This window comes from Balaenoptera borealis, assembly GCF_965194805.1.
Source record: "Balaenoptera borealis genome assembly, chromosome: 11".
Taxonomy (NCBI): domain Eukaryota; kingdom Metazoa; phylum Chordata; class Mammalia; order Artiodactyla; family Balaenopteridae; genus Balaenoptera; species Balaenoptera borealis.
In genome coordinates, this window is record NC_138868.1 from 70,566,183 (window position 1) to 70,590,279 (window position 24,097).

The window sequence follows — 24,097 nt, forward strand, 5'->3', positions numbered from 1 at the left end:
TAGTAGCAATTAGTAAGGTTTAATCAAACCATGTGTCCTGGGGGCTTCCCTGGTGGCGCAGTGGTTGAGAATCTGCCTGCCAATGCAGGGGACACGGGTTCGAGCCCTGGTCTGGGAAGATCCCACATGCCGCAGAGCAACTAGGCCCGTGAGCCACAACTACTGAGCCTGCACGTCTGGAGCCTGTGCTCCACAACAAGAGAGGCCGCGATAGTGAGAGGCCCGCGCACCGCGATGAAGAGTGGTCCCCACTTGCCACAACTAGAGAAAGCCCTCGCACAGAAACAAAGACCCAACGCAGCCATAAATAAATAAATAAATTTAAAAAAACAAAACAAACAACAACAAAAAAAACCATGTGTCTTTAATTGGAGATTGCTATCAAGTGTGAGAACACCTCCGCAGAGAGGGAAAATCTCTCATGATGCTGTTTCAATGACCATCTGTCTGCTCTGCAGAGGTGAGGTGCTCAGCGTTGCTTTCAACTTTTCAAGTCTCAAGTCTGACTGAATGTCTTTTTCCATGTTGCTCTTCATGCCTCAAAAGATCTTTCATCTGTCTACAGCAAGCTTCTCCTTACCTTCCAGAGAGTCACTTTTTCTACCTGGTCTTCTTAGGATATGTGCAAATGAGTTAAATTCTTCCATTCAACTTTGGAAGCATCTGATATCATTTCATAGGAGAAAGTCACCAATCCTAAGCTTATAGATATTTATTGTATGTACTTAACACAGTCTATGTCACACACGTACACATACACACAACTAAAATCAGACAATGTCCTGCCCAGTGATGAACAATTAATATACTGTGTGGCAGCTACGTCAGGCACCTAGGTTTCTGACTAATTCACGTGACCTAGGGGACACTGCTCATGCTCTGTGAGACGAGGTTTCCTCATTCATAAAATGAGCATAGAACTTATATTACAGAGTAGTTGTAAAAAAATTACAGGATATATATCATAGCTTATAAATATAAGATTATAAGGCATTATTAGCATTATTTATAACTTTAAATCAAGCTTGTTGGTGGCTCTCTTAGGAGATGATAGAAAAGATATAGTACTACCATGCTGCACGATCCTAGAAAGGCACTGTTTCCACTGTATTCTATGTAAATGACTGCTAAGATAGTATGTCTATCTTGACAATAAATAGCCTCTTAACTGAGTTAGCAGCCCTAAAGATATGTGACTTGTGGAATTAAATATTTGTAAAATCAAAAGCACATCATCTATAATGAGTAGTGCTGATAAAACCATCAACTCTCTTATTTATAAGAGAAAGACTCAGTGATCCTTTCCGACATTAAAAACCTAAGCTGGTGGCTTTATTAAACTTTGGCCTGCAGACCAAACCCAATCTACCACCTAATTTTGCAAATAAAATTTTATTGGAATACAGCCATATCTAATGTATTGTTGTCTATGGCTGAGTTGAGACAGAGGTCATATGGCCTGCAAAACAGAAAATACTTATTATCTGGCCCTTTATAAAAAATGTTGCCAAATCTTGGTCTAAATATAAAATGAAGCAGTTTATAACTTAGAAAAATGAGTCAAATATATACTTAGATATATACATATAGATTCTTTAGAACACATATTCACATGATTTTGCATTAAAATACCTACGAGAAGTTCTACATATTACTATATATAATGCCTACTACTGCACCATGCACTTGTGTATACTAACAAATGTTACTGATTAAAATAAAGAAGAGCAGAGGGTAAAGTAGGAATAATAGGCCAACTACCAGTTAAAGCACATAAAGAAATGTGCTTTGGCATTATTCTGATAGGGGAGCTTTTTTATTTCAGTGCTTTGCATGTTTGTTCAAATTGACAGTCTCTACCAAGACTGCAAACCACTTCCTCTTAAAACAAACCTTTATAATATGGAGAGAACTACAGAACACTGTACATTTCTGGACACAGTATCTTTTTAGACAATGGCAATAATTATGAGATTTTAGTAATGCCCACTTTTTAACTTCGCTTTTTAGGCTGCTGGCTAATGCCTTATATACTTTTTTATAAAATATCAATGTAAAAAATATGCTACCAAAACATCCATATATCTGCTTTTGAGATCTAAATTCCAAATAGCCAAGAATCAGTAAATTATGCCTGTTTCGATCTGAAAGAACAAGCATTATTGACATAATAGCAAGAAATGTAAAAATCAACAATAGCAGAATCCAACTTGCAAAAAAAACGACTAAAGGAAAATCTAGAAAGATACATGATTTATGAAAGAAACACATTTTCATATTCAACCACAGCTTACTCAGAGGAAATATGATGCCATAACTATGGCATCAGAAGAAAATGATTTCAAAAACTGGAGAAAAATACTTACTTGTTTCACATTTTCAGCTAAGAAGACAATATAAACACTACAGAATCCCAGCTGTGTTATCACCAGAAAAAAATCAACCACACTCCTGAAAAGAGATACCCACAAATAAGTATTAATAAGAGCTGCTAAGATGTCGATGTATTTTTTCTCTTTTTAACTATTTTAAAATATTTCATAATAGCATTTATTCTTTTTACTTCATTACAATAAGAAATAGGCTTAAAGCATTTATTTTCTACAAAGAGCACGTATTTATGATCTGTATATCACTAGAATTATTATTGAGCAAAAAAATGTTACATAAGTTAAAAGCCCATATTTTCCCATCATTTCCTTCTGAAATTCAACAGTTTAAGAGTATCTGTCTAGGGCTTCCCTGGTGGCGCAGTGGTTGAGAGTCTGCCTGCCAATGCAGGGGACACGGGTTCGAGCCCTGGTCTGGGAAGCTCCCACATGCCGTGGAGCGGCTGGGCCCGTGAGCCACACCTACTGAGCCTGCGCGTCTGGAGCCTGTGCTCCGCAACAAGAGAGGCCGCGACAGTGATAGGCCTGTGCACCGCGATGAAGAGTGGCCCCCACTTGCCGCAACTAGAGAAAGCCCTCGCACAGAAACGAAGACCCAACACAGCCAAATATAAATAAATAAATAAATAAACTTCTTAAAAAAAAAAAAAAAGAGTATCTGTCTATAAAATGATTTCATGAAAACATTTCATCAGTTAGTTTAAGCCCATCTCTCCTACTTCTCAAGATCTTTTTCAGATCAACCCAGTGTATTTCCCAGCAAACAGGATGAACATATTCCCTACTATCCAAATCACTAATAAGAATAGGAATGGGAGAGGACTGGGGGCATGGCCCTAAGTCATTCCACCAGAGACCTCTCCAGGAGCTTAGCTCTGTTCATATTTTTTTAGATACTCTAAAAAATTCCAGCTACATAAAATAGCGTATGGGAGTAGGAAAGGGAATTCACCGGTCAAATGAGCTTTATTTGGGTATTATTACAATCAAAAGTCTGCCTTCATGTTATTAGTATACAGCCCATACCTTTCCCTATTGTTCTGGGAACAATTAATGACACAAGAGCTTGCACTTACTAATTCGTTATAGTCTCTTGTTTGACCATAAATGTCAAGCTGTCAAGCAACCTAGTCTAAAAAATCTATAGACCCTCCTCCTCCCATTTGAAACTGGAAGGGCCCGTGCCCATCTTCATTCTTGCCATAACTCTCTAGTTCTCTATGGTTCTTCAGGGGATCTCATTTGTTAGTAATCTTGGTACCTTGAAATGAATTCAAGTTTCTCCTCACTGATGAATTACGTTTAAGTATTCCCTTAAGATCTCTTCATCCACCTTTGATTTTAGTATCCTTACCAACAATCATTCCAGCCACTTCTATCTGAAAGCCATTCTTTTTGATAGAAAAAATAGACAAAGGTGCCTATAGACTGGGGGAGAAGAAGGAAGAAGATAGGGTTCTGGGGGCAAATCCCTAGGGCATTCGGCTCTGTTTTCTTCCTCCTCCTACACAGCATATCAGGCTGTGAACTCTGAGCAGCTCATAAACACATCCAACGTCCTGAAAATCCCCAGAAAGGCCATATTTAACCATAAACTACTCTACTAACACTGTTCTTTTCCTTCTTTTAATTTCCACCGCCCGTATCATTTGTACCATAGTCAGCATGTTGTGAATTGCCTGTGCTTATTTTCCAGTCCTGTATTTACCTGATTTTGATTAGCTATGTCCACCAATAATAAAGTTACATTTAAACAATACAATAATAAAAACAAGATTATGCTAAAATACGTACTTCAGATGTCTTAAGAACATGTAGCTAAACACCACAATTTTATTTGAAATAGAGATTGCAACATTTCTCTTGCTTTTTTTCCTTTACTTAATTATTGAGCATGATTATACCAGAGGTTAGCTAGGTGCTTTATAAATATCATTTTATTTAGACTACTATAATAATCCTGTGAAGTATTATTATAAACTCATTTGATAGTGAAATACTAAAACAAAATAGAAATACTTTGACCCAGATCATAAATTTGTAAGATGGTAGAGTTGAGATTTGAATCCAAGTCTGTCTAACTCTAAAGATTGTTTCCTCCCAACTTTATCATACTTTTGTTAATGTATCTTGTCAGATTAAAATGCTTAAAATTAATGTAATTTTAAATATTATTAATACTTAAAATAATTATTAATAACATAGCAAGTACTTACCGTCCCCATGCTGCTTGTTTCTGCAGACAACTCCAAGGACTTACTTCCATAGCAAAACTCACAGTGTCACTATACCCTAACGTTGACCTTTTAAACCTGAAAGTTAATGACATACATGCATATGAAAAAGAAAACTTTTTAATTGGTCCATAAATCCATTTCTTGAAAAGAACATCAGATAAAAGGGCTATACACTGACAGAGGAGTTTTCGAGATTTCGAGATCTGCATACTTCTAAAGTTATCTCATGAAATTAAAACTTTTTATATACCCTTCTTACTGGTATACTAGTTTTTATCCACTATTAAAGTTTATGTATTTGTTGAATTCATATAATGTAGTAATTGTGTTTCACTGATTTAAATGTTTCAATTATCTAAAAACATCAACTGCACTGTTCATGCTTAAATTATTCCATTCTTAGAACGGCATTATTTAACACATCTGTACAGGGCTTTATAATATATTGTTACACAAACTACCTTATTTAATCATCAAAATAGCCATGTTGTCTTTCCTATTTTTTTAAGTATACATTGTTATTTAAAGATCATAAATGACGTGCCCCAAGTTTTAAGAACATTTAGCAACAACAAAAAAGAGTTAAGATTAGAATATCAGTTTATCAGAATAGACAATATTCATTTTTTTAAAAAGTTGTTTCACTATCCAATAGAATCATTTTATGATGCAAAAATAAAGAAAACAAAATATTGTTTTATTGACTATCTACCAACCCACATACCAGCAAAGAGCAGCAAAGGCATTACACCCAAAATGAAATTACTAACAAATTAAAGACCATTATTCTTTAACTAAAAGTAGCCCTGCTGCCTCCATTTTCCCCATATAACTTCCCTGATTTTTCTCACTTACACTAAATAAAAGAAACCATTCTATTTCACTTCTTTTAAAGGAAGTATATATATTCTGACTAGATTGCAATCATATGAAATGCTACCTTTTCCCATATTCATTATCTTAGACTTATCTATGTAACAGATTATAGGAAATACAACTTCTAGTTGCAAAGCACAGTAGAAATATAAGACTATCTGATACTTTAAGTAAACATATAGATTTAAAATAAATTAAATAGACTTAACAAATCCACATTTACCTCTGACATAGAAAGTGACTGCAACGTACCAAAATGTGCATACAGTGAACAGAAATAATTCCTATAAACACAAGGCTGATTGGTCCAAGCTGTGAGGGAAACATTTTATAATATGTAAATATTTCAGTTTAATAAAAATCAAGTTACCTTATAAACAATGAGACAACAGACTACTAATTTGCAGTGAATAAATATTTGTTAGACAAAATGATTAAAGAGTCATTTGCATAAGGGAAATTAGTGAACCTGATACAGAAAGAATTTAGTAATATTTAAGACAACCACATATGATTCCATCTTATCGACTTGGCTATCCAAACCTATGAATGTAGAGTATAGGTATGCAACAAAGTAGAATAGAATACAACATCATATTTAACATCAGATGGCAAGTCTGTGACTATCAGTGTCTCACCATTATAAGTATATGCAACTATGAATCACTATCTAAATGACTAAAAAGCACTGTATCATCTGGGATTGTGGGCAATCTACTTCTTCTATAGATTTCTTGTTGAGAATTACGTGTGAGAAACTGTGCCTAGAAAATAATTATTTGAAAAAGTAGTACATAAAAAATTTCAAGTATTTATTTACTAAAATTAAAATGATGCCTGATTATTGAGAGACAGACAAAATGTTGCGAAAGTTTATATTTATAATCAGAAATTTTTAAGTTTCTCTAAATTAGGGTGGACAAAGTCCAATGCAGAGAAAGATGATAGTTACAACTGTTGTTAAGAAAACTGGTCAGTTAAAAAAAGTTAAATATAATTTCACTACTTCATAAGTGAATTCTCCCCTATCAGGATTCTCTATAATTACAATAATTGGTTCTAACATAACTTTGAATATTTGTTTTCAAAAGATATTGTTATTCCTTTTCGTAACTATTATTCTTTAAGTCTGAAAACTACATATTTGGAATCTAAAAAACTATAAAATTTCACCAATACAAATACTCTATAAATATATTTGTTGATATGAACATATTACTTAAATTCCTGAAAATCCAAAAGAATAATAAGATATAACCATACCTGGAAAAATCAAATACTGATTTAGGATCTTTCTGTCAAATATTATAAATAAGCAATTAAGTAGAAATGAAAAGAGTAATTAACTCTCATTTTTAGTTAGATATTATTATCACAGTTCACATAATTTTATCAGCAACAGCTAAATGATTATCTAGTTGTCACCTGACCAGGTTATATTTGACTAGGTCAAATGTTAACTTGTAATTTTTGCTGTAAATTAAGACTGATAACTGTATTTTAACTAGAGATTACAAAGATGAGTCTTACCACTATGCCTGCATTTTTTATTGCCAGTGGAAGTCCTAAAAGACCGGTTCCAATATTTCCCTTAAGAAGATGCATAAGAGTTTGTACAAATCTGAAAAGTAAAAGTTGTAAGATTTAAACATTTTAGAACAAAAGCTATTAAAATCACATGACCATGGTTTTAGCATTAGAAGGGAACTAAAAATTAATCTAGGCAAGCAATCAAATTAACATTTCCATTCAACCAGAAGTTGAATGAGCCAAAAGTTATATTTGGTTCAAGTCCTATCTTTGCTACTTAAAAGTGGAATACAACTGTACTGCTGAATTGAATGAATAAGCATTTTCAGAACTCTAATGAAAAACTGATGAACTCATAAAAGTGCTAACAAAAGATCAAGATGAAAAAAAATTAATTACATGGGACTGAGTGAACTGATGAGGATGATTATAATTTTTGTGACTTTCTGTTTGAATTAAAAAAAAAAAAAATCCCACAAGGACACAGAGGCAAAGAATATACAAATCAATTTTCACTGCAAAGTAAAGGAGCTGTTACAGTGGAGGATTACTGGACTGAATGTCAATATTACGACATAGTATGAGTGTGTTTCGTGTTTGGTAATTGCAATCATTGTTGCTTTTGTTGTGGTCATCCATTTACAATGCTTGGTGTCAGTCTATTTATCTCTTGTAAAAATAAAATACAGTGTGTGTGTGTGAAAAAAAAAAGTGGAATACAGAGGGTTACTATGGAGATTAAATGAGTTATTTAAGTGAAAGTATTTTTGTACTTATTAAAGTAATACAGAAAAGGTAATTTTCTCATAAGATTCTTTGCTGCTATGATATTCAGAACAATGTTGAAGATTATATACAGCTAAGCTCGTAAAACAGCAATTTATTGCACTATCTATGTAATCATGATATTAAACATAGTTGATCTATGATTATCAACCTCAGAGGAAGTTAATTAAAAGAAAAAACATACAATTTCTAAAACTATGTGTATCATCAGGTAAGATAAATACTAATTAACTTTCAGACAACATGAACTCCCAAGGGATTTCACCTAAGAAAAGCTTCCAAGAGGCATTTGAAGGAGGTCTCTTGACCAAGAAAAAACAAATTAAACTAGGAAGAATAGCACAAATTTTTAATTTATGAAACAAAAATGCTTGCCTAAAATTTTTTTTACTTTATACTATTCTTTTTTGATCAATTAAAATGTTACTTTGCTTAACTGTTAAATCACTATTAGAATAATACCTTATTCAAATCTATTCATGATGACAAAATAACAAAAAAAGTTTAAAAAATGTTCCACTGCTTTCCTGGGACCATGACTTTGTTTCATACCATTCACTCAACATAAAGAAGTGTTTACTACCTACTTCCCGCGGTCTAACTCCTAACCATTTCAGAAGCCCCTTCTCTTAAAATTTCTTTTCCTCTCAATCTGATCTCCCTTCTTTCAAGATCCATAGCATTTGATACATATCATCATTTTAGTAATTCCTACACACGGCTCTGTAATTTAGATGTATTTCTTCTTTCCCAAATAGACTATAAACGCCTTGAGGGTGGGGACCGTGTCTTATTCATCTTCGTGCCTTCTGTAGTATCTACTTAAGTGCCTGGTCCATAGAAGATGATTGCAAAATATACACTGAGTGAAAAGAGAAAATGACATTTAACCTTAACACTTACGAAATACCCTCTTGATCATCAAGCTGGTAATGCTTCTGAACAGGCAGGAGCTCTTGCTCATGTTCTTCATCTGATGTCCCATCAAAGTTTTGCTCATTTATTAAGGGTCTCATTACATCCATATCTTTAAAAAGAAAAAGTGCTTCACTATCATTTTAAAACTTGGGTTAAAGCTGGTATAAATAACATTTTTAATAGTAGGACATGCCATTTGTACGCATCTTTACTATTTCCACCCTAAGTTAATTCACATTAATACTTTTGAGTTTTACCATATTTAGAAAGAAACAACTAGACTTATTTGCTGGATATTTTGTTTGGACTAAGCAGTGCAAAGTGAAAAGCATAAGTATTCAATGCAAAATGTTTTCTGTTTTGTCTACCTGAGGTTTATAGTAAATGATGATAGAATTATGGGGTGAAAAATGTGAAGAAATAATAAAATGAACTTCCATCTCTTGTTAGCTTCAAATCATACTGAGTACATAAATGGTAATCATATTTTAATTTATTTTTATTCTTAAAAATTAAAAAAAAATTTTAATTGAAGTAGAGTTGTATAATATTATATGTTACAGGGGTATGTATAGTGGTTCACAATTTTTAAAGGTTATACTCCATTTATAGTTATAAAATATTGGCTATATTCCCCATGTTGTACAATATATCCTTGTAGCTTATTTTATATCTAATAATTTGTACCTCATAGTCCCCTCTCCCTATATTGTCCCTCCCCCCTTCCTTCTCCCCACTGGCATCCACTAGTTTGTTCTCCATATCCATGAGTCTGCTTTTTTGTTATATTCACTAGTTTGTTGTATTTTTTAGATTCCACGTAAGTGATATCATACAGTATTTGTCTGTCTGACATAATGCCTTCCAAGTCCATACGTGTTGTTGCATATGGCAAAATTTCATTCTTTTTTATGGCTGAGTAGTATTCCACTGTGCATACATACCACATCTTCTTTATCCACTCATCTGTTCATAAACACTTAGGTTGCTTCCATATCTTGGCTATTGTAAATAATGCTGCTGTGCACATTGGGGTGCATGTAGCTTTTCAAATTAGTGTTTTGGGTTTTTTTGTACATATACCCAGGAGTGGAATTGCTGGCAAGCATAATTTTAAATGCTTTAAGAAAATTATAAAGCCATTCCAATCTTTAAATTTTTAGTATCAAAATCTGTTCTTATATCTAGCAATTTTTAGCATGATTTTGCTCCTTCTGAGGAGAAAGATAACACTAGTCATCACTGTCTGTCTTGTTCTTGTAAAATTCACTAAATTCAAATTTATTCAGATGACTGATAAGCATTAGTAAGGTCTGAAGTATAGGATATTTTAAAGAAGTGAAAGTTTGTTCCATTCAAATACATACAATAAACCTATGTAACAGGGAATTGGGGTAACCTAAATGATTTAGTTGGAAATGACTGATTGACATAACTTTTTAAAACTTATTTTGTAATAATTTCAAACTTACATTAAATTTGCATGAATAGTACAAAAAAAACTCCCATGTATCCTTTACAGGCTCAACAAATTTTAACATTTTGCCATGTTTTCTTTTTCTCTCTCAAATGTTTATCACTTTTTATTAACTATTTGAGAGTAGGTTACATATATCATGCCATTTTGCCCTATCACTAGCATGTATTCCCTATGAACAAGAATATTTTCCTGAATATTCACAGTACAGTTTTCAAGTTCAAGTAGTTTAATATTGATCAATTTTATTTAATCTACATTCTATTTTCCAGTTTCATCAACTATACTAATAAGGTTCTCTTAGTAATTTTTTTGCAGTACAGGATCATGTATTGCATTTAGTTGAGCTATTCTACTAGTTACCTTTGCCATTTTATCTTTTATGGTGCCCTTAATCCTCTTTTTTTCTTAATCTTTTGCTATCTCGTTTATCAGTTTTAAATGGTGTCCTCTGACTTCCACCTATACAACAATTAATGGTCTTATTCTACTTTTGCTTTTCTGTGTCTCTTATTCTCTCATCTTTCAGTTGTATTCTTTCTATCTACTTTGGCAATATACAAAATGCTTTACATACTGTTGTTCAATCATATCCCCACTCATGTCTTAGACTTAAATCTACAATCAATGTATTAAATGCTTGTGATCAGTCCTCTGCCAAAGTTTCCTCAATCATCCCTTGGCTGGAAGAAGTTCATTCTCCTGTAGAATGTGCATCAGCACCACCTGCAGGGCTTGCTTAAACACAAATTGATATACTCCATGCCAAAGCTTCTGATTTTAGCAGGCCTGAGGTGGACCTGAGAATATACATTTTTAACAAGGTCCCAGGTGACTCTGATGTTCCTGGTCTGGGGACCACTCTGAGAACCACTGCTCTAGTAGATTGCTCAGGAAGGGCTCATGGGCTCAGTATTCCCTGAATTTTTGTATGTTTTAAACTATATTCTATAGCCTTGATATGAAGGACAGCTAGACAGAACATCCTTGGCTCACACTTTCTACCCTTGAGTTTCTTGGAAAATGCTGCTCTACTCTTACCTTACTTTGTATGCTATTCTTGAGAAGTCTGATGTCAGACTAATTTTCTCAGCCATTACATAATTTGTTCTTTTTGCTTGAGGTCCTGAGGAATCTTCCCGTTTTAAAAGTCTAATGGTTTTATTATGATATGTCTTATGGTTGAGCACTCTGAGTTCAAAAGGGTACAAAGTGGGTCTTTTTGATATACAGATTTAGGCTTTCTTTATTTCTGGAAATTTTTCTTGGATTATATCTTTAAGCATTTGTTTGGTTCAAATATTTTGTTTTTCTTTTTTAGAGATTCCAATTACATGCTGGATCTTTGTTGTCTGTCTTCCATTTCAACTACTTTCTCTAGAACCATTTTACTGTCTTTCTTTACCTCATTTAAATTCTTCTTTGAAATTCAATGACTTAAATTTTCATTTCAATATATTTCCCTTAGACACCTTGTAATTTATTCTTTATTTATGATTTCTCCTATTGCTAGGCATTTCATGGACAGGGATCCTAGTTTGACAGTATTTCCTTCTGCCAGCACAGTGAAGTTCAGTTTATTTAATGGATGATGTTGAGTTATCAGGGGTCATAGGGAGTAACTGGCATGTCTTCTGGTGCTTTTCCATTTCTGCAGAATCTTCAATTTCCCCCGTTACTTTCCTTCTTCTCTTTACTTCCAGGGATCTGAGGGGCATCTCCACTGCTTTTTTATCTCCTTACCCTCCAGAAGAAATGTTTTGCCAAGGCTGTCTCCTCTATTCCTGCTAATGTTCAAATTCCTTCCCTGTACTCAGTGCTGTGAATTACCAACTCCCCGACCTGACCTCTGTTTAGACTTTTAACACTTTAGTTTAGATTTTCTCTTTCTAAGGGAGATTTTCACTGTGCTTCTTCCAAGCCTCCTGCTCCCCTCTCCTCTTTTCCACAGAGATTCTAAAGACGACTCCTCCACTCTCCATATTTGCAGCAGCGACAGGAGCTCTGTTTGAAATTTTGTTTATTTTTCTATTTACAGATTATTTGAAGTTTGTGGTATCCTTGGTCTCCTATTAATGCTATAAGAATAATTTCATGAATGTGTTTACTTGTGCTCCTTGTTGAATTAACAGGTTTTGGGGGAGGATATGTGGAGAGATTAGGATTTAGGCAGCTGCCATTATCCCAGTGCTATTTGGAACTCAGCACAACAGTTTTTCCCAAGAGTAAAGTTATGCTTTAAGATACTGAAAGATTCTTTAGCTTTGTAATATATTTTGAAATCAGGAAGTGTGATCAGCTTTGTTCTTTTTCAAAACTGTTTGGGATCTTTAAGGTCTTCTGTAATTAAAACATTATGATATTGGCATAATGACAGACATACAGACCAATGGAACAGAATAGAGAGCCCAGAAATCAGTCTATGCAACTGATATTCAACAAGGGTGCCAAGAATACACAATGTGGAAAAGACAGCGTTTTCAACAAATGGTGCTCAGAATACTGGGTATCCACATACAAAAGAATGAAATTGGATTTTTATCTTATATCATACACAAAAATCAACCCAAAATGGATTAAAAACTTATATGTAAACTTGAAACTGTAAAACTTCTACAAGAAAACATAGGAGAAAAGGTTTAGATATCGGTTTTGGCAATGATTTCATGAATGTGTCACCAAAAGTACAGTTAACTAAAGCAAAAATAGGTAAGTGGGATTACATCAAACTAAAAAGCTTCTGCACAGCAAAGGAAACAATCAACAGAGTGAAAAGTCAATCTAAGGAATGGGAGAATATATTTGCAAACCATATATCTGATAAGGGGTTAATTTCCAAAGTACATAAGGAACTCCTTCAACTCAAGAGCGAGAAAAACAAAAACAAATTAAAAAAAAACCTAATAACCTGATTAATAAATTGGCTAAAGATTTGAACAGACATTTCTCCAAAGAAGACATACAAATGGTCAACAGAAAAGACGCTCAATGTCACTAATCATCACGGAAATGCAAATCAAAATCACAATGAAATATCACTTCATACATGGTAGGGTGGCCATTATCAAAAAGCAAAAGGCAAAAAAGCAACAGGTAAAATTAATTTTAATAACATTTTATTTAACCCAATATATCCAAAATATTATCATGTCAATGATAATGTAATCAATATAAAAATTATTAACAAGATATTTTACATTCTATTTTTCATACTAAGTCTTAGAAATCCAGAGTGTATTTTACAATTACAGCATATTGTAATTCAGACAAACCATATTTCCGATCAGATACACATATGGCTAAAGGCTACCATGCTCGACAAAAGTAGAGTTTTGTGCAGAGGCGTGACATGATCTGATTTATATTTTAACCAGGATTCCTCTGGGCCTATCTTTTCATGTAGAAAATGAGAGTAGTAATTTCTACCTCACAGGGGTTTTGTGATAGTGAAATGGGATAATATATATGAAGCATAGAGCCTCGTCCTTGGCCCATAATAAGTAATCAATAAATATTAGTTTTCTTCCCCTTCCTACATAATGAAATAGTAGATAAAAATTTAGCTTTACACAATTTTAAAATATAAATCTGACATGAAATTAATTCATTTACTACTAATAATTAATAATTCTGAGCACTTATGGGCTACAAACTGTGCTATAATACTGAGTATGCATACAGACAAAATATGTTATGCCAGACAGAAGGAAATTGAGACTAGTGAAGGAGACAAATACTTAAAAACCTAACATTGGATAAGCTTTAATAGAGGTAAGAACATATGAAATAAAACAGGAATACTCATGCAAAGTAATTAAAAATTACAAAATCCAACTTACATTACACATAAAGTCTATTACTTGCCAATGTCTCGCCTTTGGCCAAATATTGAATTGGACAGCTCTGAAAAATACTTGTGATTACTATAGTTAAGAATTAACAATGCTTTATACGGTGTTAGAGAATGTTCTGATTTCATTCTTTTACATGCAGCTATCCAGTTTTCCCAGCACCACTTACTGAAGAGACTATCTTTTCTCCATTGTATATTCTTGCCTCCTTTGTCACAGATTAATTGTCCATAGTGTGTGGATTTATTTCTGAGCTCTCTTTCTGTTCCATTGATCTGTGTCAGTTTTAGTGCCAGTACCATACTGTTTTAATTACTGTAGCTTTGTAGTATAATCTGAAGTCGGGGACTGTGATTCCTCCAGCTCTGTTCTTTTTTCTCAAGACTGTTTTGGCTATTTGGGGTCTTTTGTGTTTCCATACAAATTTTAAATATAATTGTTCTAGTTCTGTGAAAAACGTCATTGGTATTTTGAAAGCGATTGCACTGAATCTGTAGATTGCACAATGGAATACTGCTCAGCCATAAACAAGAATGAAATTTTGCTATTTGCAACAACATGGATGGACTTGGAAGTCATTATGCTAAATGAAATAAGTCAGACAGAGAAATGCAAATACTGTATGATATCACTTATATGTGGAATCTAAAAAATACAACAAACTGGTGAATATAACAAAAAAGAAGCAGACCCACGGATATGGAGGACAAACTAGTGGCTACCAGTGGGGAGAGGGAAGGGAGGAGGGGCAATAGAGAAGTAGGGAGTTAAGAGGTACAAACTATTAGGTATAAAATAAGCTACAAGGATATATTGTACAATGTGGGGAATATAGCCAATATATTATAGTAACTATAAGTGGAATATAATCTTTAAAAATTGTGAATCACTATATTGTACACCTGTAACTTATATAATACTGTACAGCAACTATATTTCAGTTAAAAAAAAGAATTAACAATGTCTTATAAAATAAAATATTATTAATCAATGGATATCAAACTATCTAGACAAAATTATTTCTATTTACAAATAGAAAAATATAAATGAATAAGGAATACTAGCTTCATTCAATATTATAAACCATACATTATACATCATATGTATACATTAATGGTGCATACAATTGGAACATTCTTAGGCAGTGCTTTTTATGCTCTCTTATATTACCCAGGCAATTGTTTCAACCTGAATTTTCTAACCTAAAATCAACCTAAATTTCCAGCTGTTGTCCGAATAGAGAAAAATCACATTCATTTAGCAATATGTATTGAAACCTTTAAAATGTTTCTCCTTTTCACCGAGTAATTCCACTTCTGCAAATCCAGTATATGGAGAAAAGGATTTCTGCACAAAGATCTTAATCAAAACACTATACAGAGAATTCGGAAACAACCTAAATGTGCAACAATCACGAAACTGCTAAATTCACTACAGCAGTGGTCCCCAACCTTTCTGGTACCAGGGACCGGTTTCATGGAAGACAATTTTTTCACGGACTGGGAGGGGGAGGGTGCAGCGATGGTTCAGGCGGTAATGCGAGCGATGGGGAGCGGCAGATGAAGCTTCACTTGCTCACCCGCTGCTCACCTCCTGCTGTTCGGCCCGGTTCCTAACAGGCCTCAGACTGACACCAGTCCACAGCCCCAGGTGTCGGGGATCCCTGCACTACAGTACAGCCACTTTATAAACTATGACACTGACAATTAAATTTTGGTTTTGAAGTCTGAATAAAACAGGGAAAATGTATCAATTGCTGAGCAGGAAAAAACTGGATAATCACAGTATGAGTGCAATGATGTTTTTAAAAGTTAATTAAAAATTAAAGAAAGGAAATATATCAACATGTGAATAAGTTAACAAGGATATATACAGACAATGAGAGCGTAAGTACCTTTTTTCTGTCTTTCCCTGGAAAATGTAAAAGTAAGAAGAAAGTAATAAACTTGCATTACTTTTACAATAGCAAAATAAAAGAAACCACTTACTTATATTTTGGCAATTGATAAACTGAAAGAAAGTGGGAACAGTTTCTTTTTAAAAAAAATAATATAAATAATACAATGTTACCTAAATCTATAAACTACTATATGTAAGATGGGAACAGTAACTGCTGTATTCATTTCTGAGGCAGAGAAAATGTGTACAGCAAGAAACCTTCCAGAGGTCCCCATCCTCTTTGAAATAAAGTGCAGACCTTAAGGAAACCTGTATCTTAACAACTCTACCAGTGCTCTTCACGCAGACACCCAATTTTTAAAATTCTTTTTTAAATTAAATAATATTTGGTCATTGTAGAAAATCAGAAAATATAAAGATAAGCAACATTTTTGAAAATAAAATGACCTCATCACCTAGAAACTACTGCTGGCAACATTTTAGAGTATACACAAACACAGACACTCACTCCAGTATATTTTCATTCAGTCCCATGGCGTTAAATATTATCTACATGATGATGGCTTCCGAATTCGTATCTCCAGCCGAGACATCTCCCTGACTCTAGACATAAATCCACCTGCCTACTCGACATCTACACTTTCATGTCTAATAGACATTTCAAACTTAGCATGCCCCAAACTGAACTCCTGATCTTCACCACCAAACCTGCCCTTCCTGGCTTAACCCATCTCAACTGTCTATGGATTACTGTATAACAACTTGTTGCTGCCATCAGGATGCCTCAGGTCTATGCAATGTGGGCCCTTCCTTACAGTTGCTTGAGTATCCTCGCAACATGGCAGCTGCCTCGCCCCAAGTAACTAATCCAGAAACGAGAGCCTGGCACAATGCCTTTTAGGACCTAGCTTGGAAGTCAAACATCATCACTTCCACCATCATCTATTCACTAGAAGCAAGTTACTAAATACAGCCCACACTCAAAGGGAAGGAAATTAAGTTCCTCCTCTTGACGAGAGAAACATCAAAGAATTTGTAGACGTATTATACAACCACCACAACATCTCATTTGATGGCAATTTCATTCTTCTAGACACTCAGGTCCCTGGAGTTATCCTTGTCTCCTCTGTCTCACTCTCACCCCTCATCTAATCTGTTAGGAAATCGTTCTCGCTCTACTTTAAATATATATCCAGAGTCTAACCATTTCTCTCCACTCCCACTGCTGCTACCACTACTGCCGTGAAGGACATGTCCACCTGTCTCCTGAATTGCTGAAATACCCTGCTTCAACTTTTGCCCCTCACAGTGCACTCTTCACACAGTGTGATCCTTTCAGAATTTAAGTCAGATCATGTCTCTCCTCTGCTGAAACCTTGCACTGGCTCCCCATTCTCTCAGAGCAAAAGCCAAAGGCTTCACATGGAACGCAAGACCCTACATCAGAGGCCTCCAACCCCCAGGCTGTGGACCGGTACCGGTCCACGGCCTGTTAGGAACCAGGCCGCACAGCAGGAGTTGAGTGGCAGGCGAGCAAGCAAAGCTTCATCCTCCGCTCCCCATCGCTCGCATTACCACCCCACCCCACCCCCCGACCTCACCGGGTGGAAAAACTGTCTTCTACGAAACCAGTCCCTAGTGCCAAAAAGGTTGGGGACCGCTGTCCTACATAATCTGGTCTCATCATCACCTTGATCATTCTGCTTCAGCCTCCTTGCCCTCCTCACTATTTCTGTCTTTACTCCAGCTGTTCTTTCTGCCTAGAAGAGTCTTTCCTCAGATACCCACTTGACTAATTCCCTCACCTCTTCCAAGTCTTTGCTCAAGTCCCACCTATTCAATAAGGTCCATTCTGACTACTTTATAAAATGCTATAAACTGCCCAACTCCCACGCTCTCTCCAGATTTCCCTTACTCTGCTCTTTTTTCCATAGCACTTTTAGCCTAATGGACTTTAAATTAACTGATAATTGTCTTTACTGTTCATTGTCTGCTTCCTCTTACTAGAATATAAGCTCCATGAGAGCAGGAATCTTGATCTGTGTTGTTCACAGATGTATCACAGATGTATCCCAAATGCCTAAAGCAGTGCCTAGCACATAGGAGAAGCTCAACGAATATGTGTTGAATTAATGAAGAGGCATAACTTTAAAAAATTAAAATAATTTAGAAAACTTTTTCAGTTAGTAAAAATACATATGGCGCACATCTTCCCATATGACTTTAAAGGGCTATTCAGTATATGACTACACGGCTATATCACAATTTACCTGAACAATTTCCTTTAATTGGACATTTAGATAGTCACCAGCTTTTCTCATTTATAAATAATGTAATGAACATCTATTGATATGTTACATGACTTATTTCCTTGGGAAATATTTCTATAAGTAGAAATGCTGGGTCAAACGATGTGTGCATTTTTAAGGATAAGTATATTATACTGCTTTTACCAGCAATGCATGAGAATGCACATTTTCCCACCTCCTAAGATGGGTTATTAACGAATTTAAAACAGATAAACCTGGATTCCTATCTGGGTACTGCCATTAATGAACTTAAAATTATTCTATCTATAAAACAGGGATAATAATTGCACCGACCTCCCCATTGTTGTGAGGATTAAAGGAAACAAAACATATGTAAAGCACTTATACTGCTCGACACAGTAAACATTCAATAACATGTTACGTTTATTTCTACCATTACTGTGACTTGAAAGAAATCAACTGCAAAGTGCCCTGCACATTATTACAGGACGGCAATCTGTTACTATAATAAAGTATTTCTTTAAAGCTCAACTTCTTTTTTAATCATTTAGCAACGAATTACAAATATTCCTAATACAATGCATATAACTGGGAGGAACAATATTATTACCACCTCGATCTCTATTTTTGTTTTCCTTTTGACAGCGGGAAACCATAAACAAAGTTTTGCATTCCCTGTCGCCAAGGAGACAAGACACCAGAGGAAAGCAGGAAAACAAACTCTGCCAAGTGAGCCAACTACACGTCGTATCTCAGTCTGGTCAGCACGTCCCGCTCGCCACTCCTGGGGTGGCAGACGGTAAATTAAGGATTCACCAGGGACTCCGAACAGGGCTGCCGTGTCTGAAAAGCCAAACTATGGAAACTTCCTTAAAGCATCGTTGGAAAAAAACAGTGAGTCACAGCGAAGGCTCGGCATTGCCTTTGAAACGTACACCAGCGCACGCTACCCGTCAGCGCGCGCACGCGCGCGCGCACACGGACACACACACACACACATTTTGACGCCCTCTGTAGGGCCTAGCTTTTCGCCTGACCCAGCTCTCAGGTCGGACAACTCGTTCCTGTGCAGGTGCTGACCCGGAGGTCAGTCACCTCCTAAGCCTCGGCTCAACCCAAATGTCCCAGGGAGGTTTGCTTTGCTGGTTTTACATTCAAACCTACGCCAGACCCACAACCCCAAAAACCTTGACCCCCCAAGAAACCCCAATAACGACCGGAAAGCCACTCCGCGTTTCTCGCTGTCTAGGGACAGGAAACGCGAACCCGGATGCGTGGGGCAGGGTGGGCGGCCGCCCGGGCGCCCGCACCGCCCCCCGACCCCCGGCCGAGGCTGAGCGCGGGCTCGGGGCCTCGGCGCTTCCCGCGGACGCGCATCCCTGCGCCACGTCGGCCCGCACCCCCGCCCGCGTCCAGCACCCACCGAGCTCTTCGTGCCCAGCCGCCTCGGCCGCCGCCGGCGCCGCAGCTTCCATCTCTCGGGGGTCTCCAGGACGCCGCCGCCGCGGGACGCGCGCTCCTGCCGCTGCGTGGCCAAGGCCTCCCCGGCTGAGCGAGAACCTCGCCCGGCCTGGCGCACCGCACCCGCGCGGCGGGGAGCATGCGCAGTGGGGCGGCCCGGCCCGGCCGAGGCGCTGGGGCTCGAGGAGCCTTCCTGGAGCGCTGGGTAGCGGCCAGTGAGCAGCGCTCGGGGTAGAAGACCCGAGTGAGAGGAGGTCCGGCTGCAGAAGGGCAGGGTAACGGGAGAGGAGGGACGTTTTGGAGATAACTGGGGGTAGTAACTTAGAGCTGGCGGAGACCCAGGCCTATAGCTCCCTGGTGGGGATGAGGGTGGGGAGGGTGTCTTTACAGATGACCCCGAACTTAAATTCCAGGAGCCCATCTGCTTGCAAGGCTTTAGCATTCTGCAAGGCACCTTGAAGACTGCAAAGTAGGAGGGAATTTGCCCCATCCATGTTGGAGTTGTTTTTCCGTCTCTATGCCTCTGTTTAGAGATAGAGGGTGCCCTCAAATAGCGTTTCATTTAGTCAAATAGTTTCACTTTAAGGATTTTTCAGTGCCCTTCAGATACTTGACGTTAGCCACAGTGTTGAAAGGAAATTAAGGTTAAGGGTAATTATACTGATGCAGTGTCAAATATTCTTAAACACTATACATGCATTGTCTTATTTAATTCAGAGAACAAGCCTGTGTGATAATTCTAATGTATATATCCATTTTACAGATGTGGGAACTAAGCGCACAGAGCTAAGTAACCTGTCCAAGGATAATAAAGTAGTAAATGGCAAAGATGGAATTCTATCTGCAGCCAGATCTGGGGCTTTCAATATGCAGCTGGCCCCTCAGGTGGGTACATCAGTGGATGAAGCAGGCTTTTGGATAGAATGAAAGTGCTTTAATTTTGAAATTGCTCTTTTTTTTCTTTTTTTTTTTTCATTTCATAGTTCTTTAAAGCCAGGACATAAGACTTTTTCTTTTTGTCCGTTCTATTTCAGTAGGGTCTTCTGAGGCAAGTTGGTTTGTTGTTGTTGTTTTGATGGGGGAGGGGGTGTCTAATTTCTAGGATCACTGATACAACTACATGGTGATAGTGATAAATATTTAAAATGCTAAGATTTAAAAAGTAGGCAGTTACATAATATCTGTATCTTTCCTCCTGTTGCATCTTTTGTGAGTTTTACTAGTGGTTTGCCAAAACCCTTTGTTTTCCTTAAATCAACCCCAGTCATTCAGAATCATACACTTGCAAGCCCCAAAGAAAGGTTTTCTGTAAAATGTTCCTGACACATAACAAAGAAAAAAGAACTCTATCGTGGTGGATCTTAACTAGAGGAATAGTCCCTAAGCCGTATTGGGGTGGTGTACCTAGTTACAGATCAGTGGGGGAGAAGACAGGCATCAGATAGGTAACTGTCCAAGAAACCACCCATTGTAGTGAGAACACTTGGGGCAGTGTCTTGAAAGAGCAGCATTATCCTTTGAGTGTTAAAAGGGATCAAAAGCCATTGTCGTCTAATCTCAGCATCAGGAAAAGCAGATCTGGCAGTGTGGAAGGGAAAAAGGTCTGACCTGTAATGGAGGCCTGGGCTGAGGCAGGCAGCCAGGCTCAGTGTTTTTACAGACTGATATGAGATAAGCCAAGTGATAGGGATGATCATAAAATTCAGGACAATTATATGGTTTCATATTGCATTACTTGAGAAGATATTTACTGTGACTTCTGCTCCAGATCTTGTAAATTGGAAGAGGGTATAGGGAAAAGCTATATTAGAATAAAGACATTATAAAGAATCTGACTGTTTGAACCCTGGCGATCCCTTTCTTTCTTTTCCTCACTTTAACTTCCTGGATCATATGTCAATTACTTCCTCCTTTGTAACGACCATACTTTGTTCATATCTCTGTTGTAACATCTCTCCCCTTGCATTATAATTATTTCCCTGTCCGAGTCTTCTGCTATATACTGTGAATGCCTGCAGGAGAGAAGCTGTATCTTTGTCTGTGTCTTTGTCTCAAAAGGCCTAGCAGAGTGCCCTGCATGTATCAGTGGTTCAGTAAATAGGTGTTGAAAGTTGTTGAATATAGCCTCGTGGATACATGAAGGGAAATATTTAGAAAGCTTTCATTTATCCAAACACATTTATGGAGCACCTCCCCTGTGCCAGGGACTATGCTAGATGCAGGGTCTGTAATGGCAAAGAATATTGGTATGAACTGGAGTTCATAGACTAGTATAGGAGCATGCAAAAGAAAAGAACTAAACAAAATATTAACTATGTAATTACAGTGTTGGTGAAGAAAATAGTAATAGGGTGCTACTGGAGAAACTGCTTCGGATTGAGTAGGCAGGACAGTCTTCTCGGAGAACATTTAAGCTGACACCTCAAGATTAGAAGGAGTTAGATGTATGCAGGGAGAAAAGCAGTTCAGGCTGTGAGAATAGCCTTCACCATTTCACAGATGGAGAAACGGCTGTGTTTCAGACATGTTGATTTGAGACCCCTGTGGAACATCTAGATAGCATCTTTTATACAGTAGTTAGATCTCAAAAGTTTCTTCATGTGTAAAATAATATTTCCAACCTCACAGTTTGTTGTGAAGATTTAATGAGATAAAGTATTTAGAACATTAGTCCATTGCCTAGTTCACAGAAAGCATCAAGTAAACTGAGCATATTAATTAGGAGTTTTTTATTGCACTAGAGAGAGGGACCAACTTTAACTTAAGACAAAGGGGGACTTTAACGAGGGTATTGAGATCCCCAGGACAGAGATTTGGCTGGGGTCAGGAACAGCTGATTTTGATGCCTCTGAGACTCTTGTCTCCTTCTCCTGCCATTGCTTTCCTCTGTGCACCTGCTTGTATATCTGTGCAGGTTTTTGCTGCAGAGGTCCTCTGCTTCTCAGGTTTACCTGGCAGGAAACGTGGTTCCTAAACCCTCTCAATTTCTGTACTTTACAGTTCAGGTGTCCAGAAAGACGCTAGTTTCTTTTTTTTCAGTTTCAGTTTTTAAATTTCTCAGAAAAGAATTGTGATTAGATCAACTTAGATCAGGTTCTCACCCCAGACTAGGAAAGTGAGGGGTGAACAAAGTCATATATGTGGTAGGTACTGATGAAATTATTGCAGATGACAGTGTGAAGAAGGTAACAGTTTCCAAACAGAAAAGCTGAGCAGACCAAATCCTCAGCATTTACTCTATTTTGATTCCCCTCTGTGTAAAATATTATTTATTATGTATCTTAAATATGTTTTACCCTCTTATGTTTTCAATGTATATAGAGATAATTTCTCACCATCTTCTAATTAATATCCACCTTAATGACTTCTGTATTCTGTTGAAGAATTTAGGAAACATGCTAACCAGCACTGGTCCTCTTAAGAGTTTCTTTGTTGGAGTAATTGTTGCTGATAACCATATTTTTATTACCAATAAGTTTGTTTTATTTAACTCTTTATGACTGATTTAGTAGATTAAAATTAACTGAAAACTGTGCCTAGGGGAAAGAGAATGCAAGTAGTACAAGATAACTAAAAAAACCTGATATTCTCAAATAAAAATTTTTTAAAAGATAGTGCATCCATAAAACAAGAATAGAATGCCACGGAAAAAGGAACGTTAACGGAACAAAAAGTAGAACAAAAAGACAAAAAAAAAGGAAAATAGAAAAAATAATAAAATTAAGGATTCGTCTAGCAGGTCCAAGGAGAAGGAAAAATCAAAGTAATAATACAACAGAATTTCTCAGAATTGAAGGGTATTTGTTTCCAAATTAGAAGGATTGCCCAATACAACACTGAATGCCCAGTACAACAGATGAAAACAGACTTAAGCCAAGACATATTTAAATTGTAAAATTTTAGAACACTGAAAATAATAGGGAGATCCTAACAGCTTTTTGAGATAAAAAAATGAATAAATAAAAGGTGAGGAAGGGATCACATTCAATTGCAGTTGCATCTAACTGCCCAGTAGCAACAACAAAAGCTGGAGGACCAGTGGAGCACTGCATTACAACTTCTGAAGTAAAACACATCCAACTTAGAATCTGATACCTGGCCAAACTATCAATCAGATGAAAGCATAAAAAAAACACATTTTAAGATATATAAGAGCTCAAAAAATATACTTCCTATGTTCCTTCTCTTAGAAAGCATGGGAGGAATGCTCCATCAAAAGGAGTAAACCTAGGAAGAAGTAGACATGGGATCCAGGAAAGCAGGGCTCCAACACAGGAGAGGTGAATCCCAAGAAAATGCCAAATGCCAGGGTCCCAGTTGTGCAGCAGTCCTAGAGAGTAAGCAGTCCAAATTGGGGCAGGAGAACAGAAGGTACCAAGAAGGGATACCTTCAAGAACAAAA

At 36.7% G+C, this 24,097-nt stretch overlaps 2 protein-coding genes across 8 annotated transcripts in view; one reads left to right on the forward strand and one right to left on the reverse strand.

Moving 5' to 3' along the window:
• The window catches only part of SLC36A4 (solute carrier family 36 member 4), a 53,265-nt gene extending 33,429 nt beyond the window's left edge, over positions 1-19,836 (reverse strand). For 2 of the 3 annotated variants that reach the window (XM_082340475.1, XM_082340474.1), the window contains exons 1-6: positions 19,658-19,836; positions 8,723-8,846; positions 7,034-7,124; positions 5,727-5,815; positions 4,607-4,702; positions 2,367-2,451 (exon numbers count right to left, since the gene is read on the reverse strand). In XM_082340475.1, coding sequence (XP_082196601.1) covers positions 2,367-2,451; positions 4,607-4,702; positions 5,727-5,815; positions 7,034-7,124; positions 8,723-8,846; positions 19,658-19,709 — 537 coding nt within the window. In that variant the 5' untranslated portion in view covers positions 19,710-19,836. Of the gene's footprint in view, positions 1-2,366; positions 2,452-4,606; positions 4,703-5,726; positions 5,816-7,033; positions 7,125-8,722; positions 8,847-19,657 lie in introns of those variants that run through there. The other variant, XM_082340476.1, reaches the window with a different exon arrangement.
• Positions 19,837-19,848: 12 nt separating this feature from the next.
• DEUP1 (deuterosome assembly protein 1) overlaps positions 19,849-24,097 on the forward strand; it is a 230,290-nt gene continuing 226,041 nt past the window's right edge. For all 5 annotated transcript variants that reach the window (XM_082340465.1, XM_082340466.1, XM_082340464.1 and 2 more), the window contains exons 1-2: positions 19,849-19,949; positions 20,459-20,580. The gene's annotated coding sequence lies outside the window, so the exon portion shown is untranslated. The remainder of the gene's footprint in view (positions 19,950-20,458; positions 20,581-24,097) is intronic.